Raw genomic sequence first — 15,857 nt, forward strand, 5'->3', positions numbered from 1 at the left:
CCCAAAAAATCTGCCCTGTAGAGAAGGATGATGGTTTTGACTTGATAGGGAGACACCAACAGTCTTGAAACACTTTTGTAAAATAAATTCTGGTCGTCATATACAATTTTAAAACAAATGTGTCCTATCAGTTTTTTAAAAAAAAAAGTGATTTTGGAGGCTCCACTGTATGTCTGTTTTTTACTTTGATTTTAAACAGCTGATTATATAATACATTTTTGTTTTATTGATAAAGCACCAACTGGAACATGCCACCGAGTACTTTCACATCCAAAATATAAACTGAGACAAAAAACCCACAAATCTAACATCTGAAAGGGAAAGGTCCCTTTCTTGAGGAAGTAAGTGAACCAAACACAGAAGAGAAAGAACAATATGACATAAGCAACAAACAAAATAACTTAGAAATAACTTCTTCAGTGTGAACATATTCGTGGATCGTTGAACATATTCGTGGATCGTTGATATGTTCCTGATGGATTCTAACAATTGAGTAGATCATTTTGCATGTGATGGCTCAACCATAAACAAATGAGGCACTGTGGAGCAGTGGTTAGCACTGTCGCCTCACAACAAGAAGGTCTGGGTTTGGATACTGCATGCTCTCCCCGTGCATGCATGAGTTTCCTCCTGGTACTCTGGTTTCCTCCCACAGTCCAAAAACATGCATGTGAGGTACATTGGGCACCCTGAATTGCTCCGAGGTGCTTGTGAGTGCATGTGATTGTTTGTCCTGTGATGGACTGGCAGCCTGTCCAGTGTGTATCCTGTCCTCAGTCATAGTTGGGATGGTATATCACTTATTTCCAAAGTGGTCAGTCTATGTGATGAATAGCCCCTGTTGAGGGACATATTATCATTTATATCCAAGCAATGAAGTCAAATTAAATAACCATCAAATCTCAAAAGTAATCATAACCAAATAATTTCAGATTTTTTACAGTAACATAAACTGTACTTTTACCTAAAGACAGTCAAAAGTATAAGGGAACTTGGATACCTCCACACTTTGCAGTATATTTTAGAGTTCACCAAGTTCCCAATATTTTGATGTGACTTCACTTTAAAAGAATTAGTCAACTCTGTGGTTTGGATCTGCTTGAAATGTAAGTGGCTTCATCCTCAGACGTAACCAAGAATAAACAGCTGTAACAACAAATTGAACAAATAGTTATACATCCTCTTAAACTAACCAAGTAATTATACTGTCACCATAAGGTCCCAGAAAAAGTTATAATTTTAAGGATCTTTAACCGAAGAAAACTGAAGTTTTATAGGATTTGGCATTAGCCTACAAGGAAAGTCACTTGCTTCATCATGTTACCATTTATTCTATTATTTATCTGTTGTTCTTAAACGACCATAATGTAAAGAATCACATTTAGCTTTGATACCAAACTGAATGTTTTGATTATTACTTATGAAATAAAATGTGATGTAGGTTTTCTGAGGTTTTTCTCAGCATGAGTGCCAAATAGTTATAGAACAACACGATCCATGATCTTTTTGTTGCAATCTGAGACTACTGGAGGAAGTAGAATTTTGTATGATGAAATAATTTGAGTGCAGACTTAGTTACCTGTCACCAATTATGTTGTGACAACACAGAGATTACTGTTGTCACGGAAACCAATCCTTCATCTTCTGTTTGTGGACAAGGACAGGTCCTTGGGACATCCGCTGCCCACACAACTGCAGCGGACTGTAAATGTTATACCATCTTCATATGCGTCACCCAGTACACAGATTAACTTGCAATATAGTATAGTGTAATATAGAATTTCTTTTGCAGGAGCAGTCCAGATACACATGATGTGTCACCGACTGAGATGTAGTGACACCTGATTAGTAACCTGGGAAAAAGACACGATCAAATCACCGTCACCTTGCAAGTCACCCGTTAGGACTGAGTCATCAGTAGCTGTTTGAGTACAACACTGAGCAACACAAGAGAGTGACAACAAGTCGTGAGGGTCAATTGGGATATGTGACACCATATGGTATTAGAAGATATTTTCTGAACACAGTGTGTGAAGTTGCTTCTGGGTTTCTTCGAGGTCAGAAGTTTTCAAGATGAAGCTGCTAAAAAAAGACTGTGTGCAGTGAGTGCTTAATATCTGATGGAATAGCACGGTACTGTAGAAAACCATTCAATTCTACCTGAAGCTCTGTGATTCCTCCCAAGGAAGGCAAGCCACACACACACTTTGAAATAAACGTTTTATATGAAATCAACGACACAAAAACTTCAGCTTTAAAGTGAGGAACGTGATCGGAATTCTTTTCTTGGTTTTCCAGATTATCGGAACGTGTCCCAGCATGAATAAAAATATAATTTAGCATAGATTTGCCCTCAAGACAAAATGTGCTAAATCAAAATTACCTAAGTGCACTGAAAAGATGGGCACTTCAAACTCACAAAACTCTTTAAGGTTGCCAGTCAACCAATGGTGTCTTTTTTTAACAAACAATCACATCTTCTGAAACCACAAATTATTCCTTTGTGTACACATTACACAAACTATGTATTATTTCAATTCCTTAGCTCCAAAGTTGCTGAGAGATGTTGCTAATTTAAACTTGGACAGATTCACAGGAGCCGTTTCCCACATTTTTTCTGTTTACCTTCTAATGTAAGGCTGATATGGTGTTGCAGTGGTTAGCAAACAATAACAACAACAAGACGGAACCTGTTGTCGCTTTTCTGTGTGGAGTTTGCATGTTCATTGCGTGTTTGTGGTTTGGTCATTTGTGGGAGCAGGGTGGCAGTATATTTTCCCCCAAAATGTACAAGTTTTATATCCAAAAGGTTTGCCTGGAGAAGCTTCAGCTGTCATTTTACTTTTTTATCAATCAATATACAGTATATTTTGTATTACTTGTTTATGGCTCATGTTAATTCCATTCAAGGGTTAATTCATTTTTCTATTCATGATTGAGCCGTCTAATGAGGAATGATTAAAACATTGTAATGTAATCTTTTCTGACAGTGTCATCTCTTATGATATATACTCTCAAGCGACAATATTATTTGAGTATGCATACTTTTCTATGTACAGGTTAAAAGGACAAATCGACTGTAGCTCCTATTTGAAAGAAATAGTTTGCACACCTGTGTTAACATAAATCTGTCAGCACCTTGAAAAGTTAAAGGTTTGCCAAATGCAAACACAAAAACACACCAGCAACTTAACTGACCCCATGCGATGTAAAACTTAAACATACAGTGCCTATTTTTGGTTTCGACAACTGTGTGAAACAGTCAATTATAAATTTACATTTATTTGTGTTTTACTCATGAGTCACATAAGAAGACTAAATACCCACACAGGCTTTTTCTGTTAAAGGGTAACTACATTTTCAAATGCCAATAGAGATTTGTTTCCAGTATATTTAAAAAATAAATAAAAAAACAGAAGTGAGCGGCAACGACTGTTAAGAAGCGTGGTGAATGATTGTTCTCACTTCGTACACAACAGCGTTGGAAGTGATAGATTCACTTGACATCTCTATCTAGACATCAGGTTTAATGCAGTTCCCTATTATCATCAACAGGTAGTTTAATTTATTGATCAACCCTGAATACCTACTCATGTAGACACTTATTGCATATTATGCTGTCCCGTGGTAAACTGCCCCGGAGTTAATCACACTGTTGCACCTCTGTAAAACTGCATCTACAATAAATATGGTGATGTAAAGTATAAGGTTGGTTTTCATTTATATCAGCATACATAATTTGTGTTGCTAATAGATACGTGTTCAAAAAGGTCATACGTCCCACTGTTATAGGAAGTTTCACATTTCACATTTGTAGTCACAAAGCTCAGTCATGACATAAAAAAAGTCACACAGGGAAGTGTTTAGATTATTGGGAAAAACACACATTAACATTTTCCTCATATTGCTGGAGTCTCATATTGTGGTCGAAAGAAATATCATCAAGCAGACACAATACTTGTCAAAGAAATCAAAATGAAATAAATCAAATTCATCCATCGCTCATTTATACTGCTTCAAACATTTCAGGGTCACTTGGTACTGCAACCAAGACAAGGTACAGCAGTTCACCACTGCGCAAACATAGAGACCGAATAAGAGAAGCATTGTGACAAAATGTACACTTCTATAATGTTTAGGTTAAAGGAAAAAAAGAGTTTTGTTCTTGGCAATTTGAGCTTTATTTCATTGATCCACATGGTTTGGGTTTCACCCGGCATTTTGGTCATTGCTGAAGCATTTGTTGCGTTTCTGATAGTATTCGAACAAAGTTTCATTGTAGAGTTATAATATCGAATTTTAGAGTTGATCTATTTGAAAACAATAGGAGTGACCAATTACCTTTTGATCAATTGTATTGAAAATTATTGTTCTAACGTGAAAAGACTTCCGTCTGTGTTTTGTAGTCACAAAATCACTGCTGAACCTGTGAGAACGATTGTTGAAGTTCCTGAGTTTCAGGTTTCAGAGAATGATTCTTATCAGTTTAAGTGCAGGACTTAGTAAACAGAGATCATCTGTAACATCTCTGGTATGTGAAGTGATTTACTATGTCTGCTTCTTTAGGGCCCCAGATGGTCATGTACGATGTAGTGATGAGAGTGTACGTCTGATGAGTCAGCGGCTGCTTGGAGTGAGTGTGTGTTGATGATATGACATGACTGCATGTTCATCTGATCACTATCATTTTAACAGCTGGTTTTTTATAGTGTTTTTATTATGTTGTATTCTAATCCTGTGACATAGTGTTTTAGAAGACGATGCTTTGTTTACACCTGTTTGCCCATAAATGGCTCAGTTATTTGGTATTGGGTAGTTTCTGTGTGACTGACACTCCTTTGCTGTACACGCAGGTGAAATATGCGGGCTGATTGGGAGTGGAAACAATGCCATACCGGGAATATCTCCTCGTCGAAAGTCACAGAGACGTGCACACTATGAGGGTTTGATCTTGGCAAAGAGTGGAGGACACAAACTTTGTTCCCTTGTTCTCTTTCAGTAATTATTTGTACGTTCACTTCAGATGTATTTCTTGCAAATAATCTAGTTGTTGTATATCATAATCCATCATTTCTATATTTGTCATTCAATGTCTATTTCCTCTAATTCATTTAGGATTTCTTGCTAGTGTGTGTGTGTGTGTGTGTGTGTGTGTGTGTGTGTGTGTGTGTGTGTGTGTGTGTGTGTGTGTGTGTGTGTGTGTGTGTGTGTGTAGTATTATTAATCTCTAGCCTTTCCCTACCTTCTTACCTTACAGTTTAAATCCTGTGTAATCTCTTAAAGGAGACATATCATGCTTTTAAATCCTTCCTTTTTACATATAAATCATACAGTTGTGGTCTATACAACGCGAAACTGCAATGCTTGGGTCTGAATTCCTCATTATTATAGCTCCACAGGCCCCTTTTCAACCCCTTTTCTGATGTGCTTCTGAGAGCAACTCGTTTTGGGGCGGTCTCTTCAAATGCAAATGAGACACTTCATACCCCGCCTCCTCTCCAGGTTGCAGAGGTGACACTCGGTTCAACGTCACCCTGTTCGGCCATCTTTGTAGTTTGATAGAACAGATACAATTATCTAGCGGCGCAGAAACTTTATATTCACACATTATTTACAAAATGTCAACAACGGAAGATTTGTCCATCCAGCCATACATGTTGGAGCCAGAGTCGGACCCGGCGGAGCGAGATGAAAATGACGATGATGCACCTACAGAACAACGTCTTCATATGGATGTAACGCAATGGTGTGTTACTATATTTACACTAACTTCTCCATCCATGCCCACTACTACAATACTGCCTGTATTACAACGACTATTTAACACAGAAGTTACATTATAATCTAAAACGAGCACACAGCGCTAACATATGAAGACGGTGCAACTGCTAATGCTAACAAAACAATGACAGGGACGTCTTATCATCACACTTTTTAGCGTTATATACAGCTTACCGAAGTGCTCTGTTCGTCGTCTCCATAGATAGAAGGAACTGACCGCTCAATCAGACCAAGTCTTTCGGCAAATCCTTCTTTATACTGGCGGAGGTTGCTGAAGCAGTCGTCCTTAAAGTGCTTCGCGCACACAAAAATGACCTTACCCACAGATGTGGGTACATTTCTGTGAAAAATAAAACTCAACCAGGCACTTCGAAAAGGTTCTGATGCTGGGAGACGGTGTAACGAAGCTTGTGGGTTACTACATCCAACAACCGAACATTTCCACTTATCCTCTCGTAACTTCGGTTGGACTACAAAATCGCAGCGAGAAACAAAAATGGCGGATTGCTCGAAATGTCGATGTCCTAATTTGGCAGTTCCGCTGAGAATACTGTGACGTCATTGTTCAAAAAACGTAATAGAGAATAGAAAAATCGAAACCGATCGCAAAATATGACCAAAACAGAATATAAAGATATCAACGGAGCACCTGAAGAGACTACTTTGAACTTTTCTGTACTTCTAAACACTCTAAATATACAACAAAATGCATTTAAGGGCTAAAAAAGTGGATTTAGCATGATATGTCCCCTTTAAGTGACACATTGACAGTTTGATCCAGACTTTCAGGATTAACTTCCGCTCGTTTTTTTTTTCTTTCTTTACAGATTTAAAGTATTAAAAAAAATTGGCCAAACCTATAAAAAAACAACAAAAAAAAAACATTTTTGTGAATATGTCCATCTATAGGAATCTTACCAGGCCAACATACAATGTGCTTCAGGCTTTTTATAACAACATTCACTATGATCTAAACCTTTGAGTGCTCACAAAGGCATGGAGAAAATGTTGTTTGTATGACTGTGTCAAGTGAAACTACCCTCATTTAGAAACAATGACATCATTGGTAATGACAAACGAGTTTTCCCATGGCGGGAGGACTACCGTAACAGGAACAAGACACTTGTCATAGCTGTGGGGCCTCAGCATAGGCAGTCAGGTGATGATATCAAGGAAAGTCCTCCCACCTACGCACGGTTGAATATTTTGGAACACCATCACCATGTGCGCGGCATCAAATTTTTCTCTACTGTATACAAACATTCAATTCACTGCCATTGCAATACGAATCCAAAAGATTTCATTGCATAATTGTATTTTTGCTGCCAGAAAGGTGTTTATTCCTTCAGTTTATTATCACTGAGTCAAAATTTAAGTCTGTAAAGGCAAAACAAATCTATGAATTTATCCATTGATTTCTAAAATCATCTCACATAATGCCTGTCCTGTTGGCAGTTAAGTAACTAGCAAACAATTACTATTATAAAATTTGCAATTCAGATTGAAAAAAAAAAATAAGTTTTTCATTAAAATTCAGTAAATGGGCAAATAATTGCATCTAAATCATAATATGACATTGATATTAGTTTAATTCGTTAGCTGTTATTGATATTAGGTTGTGTCAAACAGAGCATTGATGCATCTGTATGCTGCAAGATATCAGACAACTATTTAAATAGAACTAACTGGTCTAACATTTGCAGAACTGAACGCGACACTTAAAACAGACACCAGACTCACCTTCACAGGGGTGATAGCTTGTTGAAACAAGACATCCCATACTTAATGATTAACGACTGAGTTACTGGTTCTTAGTCATTTTTACTTGCAATAAACTATTCCTTTTGAAAAGACTGTTCATATGGATATTTAAACTGAGTGAAAATTGCCCTCTGTAGGGTTTCTTGGTAATATAAATCTACAATATCATAACCAAGAAATAATATGTTTCCTGATCTAACTATCAAAGGGACAAGTTTGCATTTTTAATGACAAGGGTAGAGGGTCCTAAGAGCTGGAAAATGTGCTTCCTGTTTGACTTTTGGAAACTACAAAAAGCCTCAAGTAAGTTAGAACTCAGAAAGCAAAGTCTTTTTGCTGAGATAACGCCTCTTTAAAATATTGATTTGGCCTTTGGAAAATGTTTTTTTGTTGATCTACAAATTTTCATTTGCAATTTTAAAACATCCCATAGATGCCAGAGTGAGAGTTTTCAGTGCATTTCTAAAAGCCATACCTGTGCATTATTTAAGGTTAAAATGTACGCAACAAATACTAAATTTCAATCTTCTGTCTCTATGTGTAACCAGAATATACGCTTAAGCTACTGAGAAAGTATCCATATGCCCAATTCGCCCAATTCGGTTTTATTGGATTATCGGTGGCTACATGGTGGGTTGTTAACTCAGCTTGTAACTGTAAATTGCCTGTAGGTAAGGATGTGTGTGAGTGATTGTGTCTGTCTCCATGGTAGCTGTGAGGTAGATCGGCGACCTGTGCAGGGTCGCTCAGCAGCAGCTGCAGGCCTGGGCGCCTGTGACTCCACATTGCATAAATGAAGCATAGATTAGATGTCTGTATGTTTCACGTGCTGAAGTGACTGCTATAAGCTCCCAGTTGACCCCAGTCACTGCCACCTGCAAGGCGTCACGTAACTCCGGTTTCAGGCGTAGTCTTCACACTGTGTTTGGTTCCAGGGAGGTCCAGAAGCGGTCAGAAGGAAAACTCACACCGAGTTCTGCTGATGTTCTCCCGTTCCAGGGCCCACTGCCTGCCCATGCTCATTACTCCTGCACAAAGCAAGATGTGTTCCAATGTTCAAATCTCATAGATCGTGATCTGAGCACGCCACACATTCATGCACAATGGAATAATAATAGTGCACACATAATTAGGTCATTTTCATGCCGTGATGGACTGACAGCCTCTGACAGGAGGAATCCTATGCCTCATCCTTTGAAGCACAAGACAAAGATTATGCGTTGGAAGAGGAACCATCCCTGAGGTTCAGCTGAGATGACAGTCAATGCACATGACTTAATTAATGCGATTTCATCACTTTTGTGTGTGTGCGTGTGTGTGTGTGTGTGTGTGTGTGTGTGTGCGTGTGCGTGTGTGTGTGTGTGTGTGTGTGTGTGTGTGTGTGTGTGTGTGTGTGTGTGTGTGTGTGTGTGTGTGTGTGTGTGTGTGTGTGTGTGTGTGTGTGTGTGTGTGTGGGTGTGTGTGGGTGTGTGATTGAAACCCCTCATTGCCCAGTAAGAAAGGAGAGTGTAAATGTGTTCTCTGTGTCAGTTGTAAGAAATGTATGAATGGATGGGAAAATTTACCTTGTCAATGTCTGTGTTTGGAGGGAATAAAGTCTGGTGACCTGACTCACCGCTTTGTGCCACTGATCACGTCAACATTCCTTCCACAAAGTTTGTTTTGGAGCGAGCAGCCGAGAAATAATCCAACATCATCCCTCGGTCAGACCACCAGCCAGTCCTCATGAGGCAGGGTTTCCTGTATGCTTTTGGACAGGGTGCTATTCCTCACACCTCACATACAGTAAAAAGCCCTTTTTGTTTTTTTTGTGCTCTCCAAACACTTTCCCGGAAGAGTGTCTCTGAACTTTTGGAAAGTTTTACAGATGGGAATTCCATGAAAGACAGCGCGTAGTAGTTCTCCAATTTCTTCACTATTACACTCCAAAAAGCATGTGTTATAGCAGTGCACCAAAATCAACAAGCTTATTTATGTACCCACAGCTTCTATGTAAAGAAAGAAGATTCTGCCTGATTACATCTCATCATGCAGATCTCTTCAAGCTCGACAAGCGTGTACATGTTTTATCTCATGCGTTGAAAGTAAAAGCTCTCCAGCTGCCTCTGTTTTAAGAAGGCCAAAGGCACATAGGGGAAGATGTGTTACAAAAAAAAGAAAAAGAAAAAGATAAACCCCTGAGTAGGCTTCATTTCGTCATATTCTACATACCACTTTCATTGCTGCTGCTGATCCTGTGAGCAGCTTCATCCGCTGCTCTTTTTTCCAGAATTGGACCTTATCTATCAGTAATGATCTTCTGATGCTTACACTCTGGTAAAGACACAGCGGTGCCTTATTATCAAACTTTCTGTTTAAATTGCTTACAACATTTATATAATACCCCCGGCTAGCTCAGTTGGTAGAGCATGAGACTCACAATCTCAGGGGTAGTGGGTTCGTGGCCCACGCCGGGCGTCACCTTCCCGTGGGCTCACCACCTGCAGGAAGGTTCTTAAGCGGTGCATTGTGATCTGGGTGACGGTGCTCGGACTGTCACCCCCGCGACCTGGAAACGGATAAGCGGAAGTAAATGAAAATGAATGAATGAATTTATATAATTTGTTGGGTGATGGCATTGGAAACTGCTTCACACACACCCTGATAAATATCATAACACAAACATATCAAAATAAGTAGAATAAAAATAGTAAAATACAATGCTCAGACTATATCTTTAAACAATTATTCTTAAAAATAAGCAAATACGAATAACTGCCCCATGCTGAAATAGGATTTTGAAAATTATATTCTAGTCATTATCTTCTACTTGTGGCTTTGTTAAGTTTTAGTTTTGTATTTTTGGATCAAAAAGGCTGTTCATATTTTCATTTGGACAATCGTTTAAGGTTTTAAAATCTGAATTAAAAAAAAAAAATGTCAACACACAATTTAACCTTTTGCGATAATTATACACCCCACCAACATTTCACGTAAAATTATTTAAAATGGTTTGTGAGTCATCGTGACGTTGACTGTTGGACAAGATCAATCTGAAAGTCTCAGGCAAAACGTTGCTGGGAGAGACAGTGGGGTGAAACTGATTCACACATGTCAGACATGATTGTGCAACATCTTAACAGCCGAGGTTTGTGAGTGTCAGTGTTTTGTAAGTCTGCTTATTGTTCCTTTATTGTTGTCTCTTGTTGTTGCCATAGAGCAAATGGAAGGAACATTGTACTTGCAAGAAAAGTAATTATGATCATTTTAGTAATTGCTTTCATTTCCCCATTGTTACCGTTAGGCCAGACACAATATGACAAAACACAATGAAACACGAAGTGAAAACTGTTCATTTCTGAGAAATGTCAATCATTTCTGATCAGCTTTTATTGGAGTAAAACTTTCAAGTCAGCAGGCACTGAGGGCAAAATAAACCCACATTACAAGGAGCAACAAGTTCGTAACATTTTAAATTATTCTCACAACACACAGACAGAACAGATGATGCTAACACAGGAATGTTTCTTAATGCATGTTAAATCAATTCAACACAGTCTTTGTGAAGAACCAGCACTAAACTGGGCCACGACTCTGTGTCCCATAAAACTCTATAGATGTGTACTTGAAAAGCCATTTAAGTCCATGTACAACAATGGAAGTGTAGCAGTTAAACTCAGGAAACATTTGAGTGCAAGACACATAAATGCACAGTTGAAACTGTAAACTATTATTCAAGTATCAAGTTGCTGTGACAATAACTTAAAGTACAATGAATGTCAATAAATAAACATAACCACAGACTTTTCTTAGTAAAAACAAAAAAACAAAAACAAATATGCACACAATTACACAGAAATAAAGTTTTTGCATTTTTTTAATAGTATGCTATAAATACAAATATAATAAATATGAAATAAATAAATAAATATTGAACTAATAAAATTACCAAAAATGTATTACTTTTTTACATTAGAGCTCAGTAGTTCTTTCTTTTAAAATGACTGTGGGGTTGATGTCACTGCCATCCGAGTGTGACGTGCTTGAGTTAATGATTATGGATCCCGTCTCTTTAACATCTGGCACATGAAAAGAAGCCAAAGGACAGGGACCCCGCACGTTATTACAGACTAGATTCTGTAGGGAGGCGGTGTTGACGATGTTGAATCCCACACTGCCTCCGAATGTGCTGGGCTTCCAGTATTCAGGGGAGCAGATTGGATTTCCCATCAAGCCCTTGAGGGAGTAAGGTGCCCCCATCTCAACCATGGTCTCCCCAAAGATAGCATTGGGTCTGGGTTTCTCCACCAGCAGGCCAGGGTAGAGCTCCACAGCATCAACATGCCCGTACAGCTCCTCCAGCACAGACGCCATTTCTTTATCACCTGAATAAAATAATATGAAGAAAAATTAGGAATCTCACACTGGCTCAGCTTGCAGTGACTGTAAATATTATGTTTGTGCTTGAATTGATTTGATGATATTTCTTTTTACTATGAGCTGGCCGTCTCCTCAGACAAATATTTCTTTTTTAACTGGTACATCACAGTAGGTTTTTAATCAACATGAAATCCTCATGTTTTGAGAAATTTAAATCTTCTCCTCCAAAACAGGAGGTCTGCTTATATCTTCTTCTCTGTGATGACAATCTGCTTACACTAGTAAAGAAGAAATGAACATCTGGCACTTAGAGACACGGAAATAAATATCTAACTTCCAAAGCTGCCGGTAACTGAAACAGTCCAAAAACCACTTCCTTAAGCTTAAGTAAACAATGGTTGGCCTCAACTGCAGCATTTGGAAATATTTTTTCAAGCTAATTTTCCCGAAATCAGATAATGACCATTCTGTTAAAGCAAGATGTGGTCTTAGCCAGAAATGTTACTCGTAACTTCTTCATTCTTCTACTAATGTCATTTGTATTAAGTGCATTGAATGATGTTTAATTTGTCTCACCTGTTAAGTCTTCAAATGAACTGTAGGGTTTCAAGGAAAACCGTTTCCTGTAGGCATTCAGAGACTGGTATCGCATTTGCCGGCTGTGCTCTATTGACTTAATGGCCACATACAAGACAGGTCCTGGGACATTTCTGCCACCTGCAACCTAACAAAGAAAAAAAGAAATGTTAAGTAGATTGTCCAAACAACAGCAGTATCACATTCTCACTCTGATTTGTTATTACTTTGACAGTATTAATAGTTCTTACCCGTCCAGCAATCTGTTTGGTAAATGACTCCACCAGGTTGTTGATGCCATGCTCTGTCACAACAGAGTTGTTGAAGACAAACTGTTTGTAGCTGTAATCTTTCTCCTCGATGTGGAAACTATCAGGCATCAGAGGGTGCCAGTGGTACAAGGTGTTGAACTCAGATGCAATGCGATTCTGGTACTGGAAACGCTGGTTAAAGAGCAGCTCAGGGTCGAACTTGAGCTTGAAGTGATATCCACTCAAATGTTGCACATAGTCCTCAATCACAATCTTGATGGTCTCACCTACAGGACAGATAATTAGAATAAAAAATGCGGATGTTAAAATTGTGAGTTCCTTTTTCCAATACAATAAGTCATAAAAAAAAAAAAGTCATGTATATAATAAAATAAGTCATGCAAAAAAAAAACATCTTTCTGTTATGAATGCAACAAAGGTTACTGGTTAATAATTACAACAATAAAACGTACAACTTCTTCTATTGAAACCTTCATCCTCTGCAACTCTATTCAGTTTAGTGTTACTTTTTCAGTTACAGAACAGCAAATTTCTCGATAAGTTCTCTGCTGATGTAAAAAATTCTTACCAATCAGGATGAGCCGTGTGGTCTGGAAAAGCCTTTCATCATCCCAGTCAGGGTGAATCTCCTTCAGCACATCACAGACTCTGTTGTGTTCGCGAAGCCAGATCGTGGCATACATCATCAGACCCGGGACCAGACCGAACGCCTCATGGCCGACAGCGAAGCGGTGGGAGTCTGGGACATGAGGAGGATAGTGCATGTCCACGCCAATTTCCTTCACCGTTGGGGGGTAAACCTCTCCATCCAGAACCTGTAGAGTTATGAGGCAAATATGAGCCGCATGTGTGGTCTGAAGGGATCTGGATATCCGGACAGCAGCTGGTTTATCTCATACCTGATATTTGAGTTTGCCGTCCTTGAAGAGCCTGAGCTTGTGTTGCCTCTCCAGGTTGTCACCATAAATGTGGTTTAGGTCCACCTGAAAGAGTAAACAACATCCATTAGACATATGTAACAATTTTTCTTACACAAACTGAGTCTTTTTCCACTCTGGTGCCACACTCACCCCGTGACCCTGAGCCAGGGTAAAAGCAGGTCCTTTCTTCATATCAGATTTGAAGAACTGGTGGGTAAAATGCTGGGCAAAAAATGCAAACATCAAGCTGGTGCCTTGTGGATCTGGAATAAACTGTCTTCTGACCAGGAGCTTTTCAGCCAAAACTTTGACGTCAGGCAGTTCCTTTTTACCTGGAAACAAAAGCATCCCAGTAAGCATTCATTCAATGAGCAGGGAATTTAAAGCTTTTTATAAACTAGTTACTATATGTTTTGTAAAAGCCTTTTTATATTTTTCCGAAATAAAACTTTTTTCAATTTGCAGTTTCCCATGATGTAATAGGACCAAGAGCTATCATTATTCAAAAATCTGACAAAACTGGTTTTCTAACTGCAGCTAGAATGTACTCACCTACTACTCCCATAGGGGTTGGGCAATCCTCCGGCACAGGGGGGAGGGTGCGTGTATAGTAGGAAAGATTGGAGTAGGCTTCCCAGTTTTTGTAACCATAATCCGCATTATAAGTTGGAGGACTGTCAATGAAGTGGGATCGAGCTAAAGAGGAACAAAAATTACATTACATTTTAATTTGCATGAACTTTACAGCTGCTTTTGTGCAAACAGCACATACAAATGATTTAATGTGCTACAGAGAAGCTTCCAATACTTTTAAATGTGCCTACAGCTAAAGAGACTTACATGTCAGCACATATCTCATGATGCCATCCCTCAAAAATGAGATGTTGTTGATGATGTTCCAGAAGCCCTTAAAATGCGTGAGGAGATGGTGGATGGTGTTGGGCGATGGTTTTAGAGACACTTTGAGCCAGGTGAGGAATTCCGCTGTCAGAAGTCAATAGAGAAATTTAATCAACTTACAATCTTTACAACAGATATACCCTCTCATTTGAAATCCACCTCATGTGTGCTTATCATACTTACGAGTAGAGCAGTTTTGTCCATAATAGCCTGTACGTGTGCAGTCACACTCATAATTATCCGAGCCCATTGCTGTGCAAACACCCCTGTTCTGGCATGGATCTGAGCAACATGGATTACCTGTGTGAGACAAAAGGTGGGACATTGATTAACAATTCAAAACAAATATATTATACAAGTCTGACAATAATAAGAACATGTCAAAACATATTCTGATTAAAGGGCAATTTTAGAAATTAACATATTTGTCAGGCCTCTTCTTATTTGAATTCAAGGTTTAAACCGTCGGATTGACGTCTGTGGGATTGAAAGTTTCTCTTACCCCCTTCGCAGACAAGAAAACCCAGTGCCAACAGGAAAACCGCAAATGTGAGTCTGTTCATGCTCCAAAGACTTGGTCAAGTGTTTTCTGTCAGTCTTTCGTTTGGCTCCTCTCTCCCGCTGTGGCGTCGCTCTGAAGCTGAAAGTTTTCTGTTCAAATCCAAACCTGCGCACAGCCGATTTTTATATCCTCACGCCTCTGACGTCAGCTTTTTTTTTTTTTTCATGAATGGAGCGGACGTGTGTCCCAACTTATCTGAACTACCTTGGGTGTCTGGTTTCTTTCACAACCCAAACTATGTTCTTAGTCAGAGTCACTAATAAGCATTTTTTCCAATTTTTTTTCTTCCTGATAATCACCAAAATTTCACAAAGCAAATTTAATCATCATTCTTTCAGGTGTGAATATTACTTTTTTTTTTAAATTCCGAAATCCCCGGATTACTAAAAATAATGAATCATAATTAGATATGCAGAAACATTAAAACTAATATTTAAACTATTGCTTGTACCTACTCACGCGAAGCTATGAGAAACATGACTTTATAAAACTGTGTGTGGTGATCGTCTTAATTCTGGTCCCTTGTTTATTTAATTAGAAACCCAAGTCACATGAAGACAGGGAGCGAGTGCGAGGTATTATATATATATATATATATATATATAGTATATTTCTCTTTTATGGGTAAACCTAATTGTGAATCAAGTTTACAAGTCTATATTTTTTGTGTATATAGTAAATATTATTATGACAATATTTAGGGCCAATACTTTGATTTAATCTTCA

The 15,857-nt window shown here is 38.5% G+C and overlaps 1 protein-coding gene across 1 annotated transcript; it reads right to left on the reverse strand.

The window, feature by feature from the left end:
• Positions 1–10,874: 10,874 nt before the first annotated feature.
• ptgs2b (prostaglandin-endoperoxide synthase 2b) lies at positions 10,875–15,226 on the reverse strand. The gene is made up of 10 exons (XM_080472773.1): positions 15,072–15,226; positions 14,753–14,869; positions 14,510–14,653; positions 14,222–14,365; positions 13,820–14,001; positions 13,649–13,732; positions 13,318–13,564; positions 12,729–13,015; positions 12,478–12,625; positions 10,875–11,906 (listed from the first exon to the last, which is right to left on the reverse strand). Exons 1-10 carry the CDS (start codon positions 15,130–15,132, stop codon positions 11,494–11,496), a joined length of 1,827 nt encoding a protein of 608 aa, XP_080328899.1. The 5' UTR covers positions 15,133–15,226; the 3' UTR covers positions 10,875–11,493.
• Positions 15,227–15,857: the final 631 nt, after the last annotated feature.

Source organism: Lipophrys pholis (genome assembly GCF_963383615.2).
Source record: "Lipophrys pholis genome assembly, chromosome: 10".
In the NCBI taxonomy this organism is placed as follows: Eukaryota; Metazoa; Chordata; class Actinopteri; order Blenniiformes; family Blenniidae; genus Lipophrys; species Lipophrys pholis.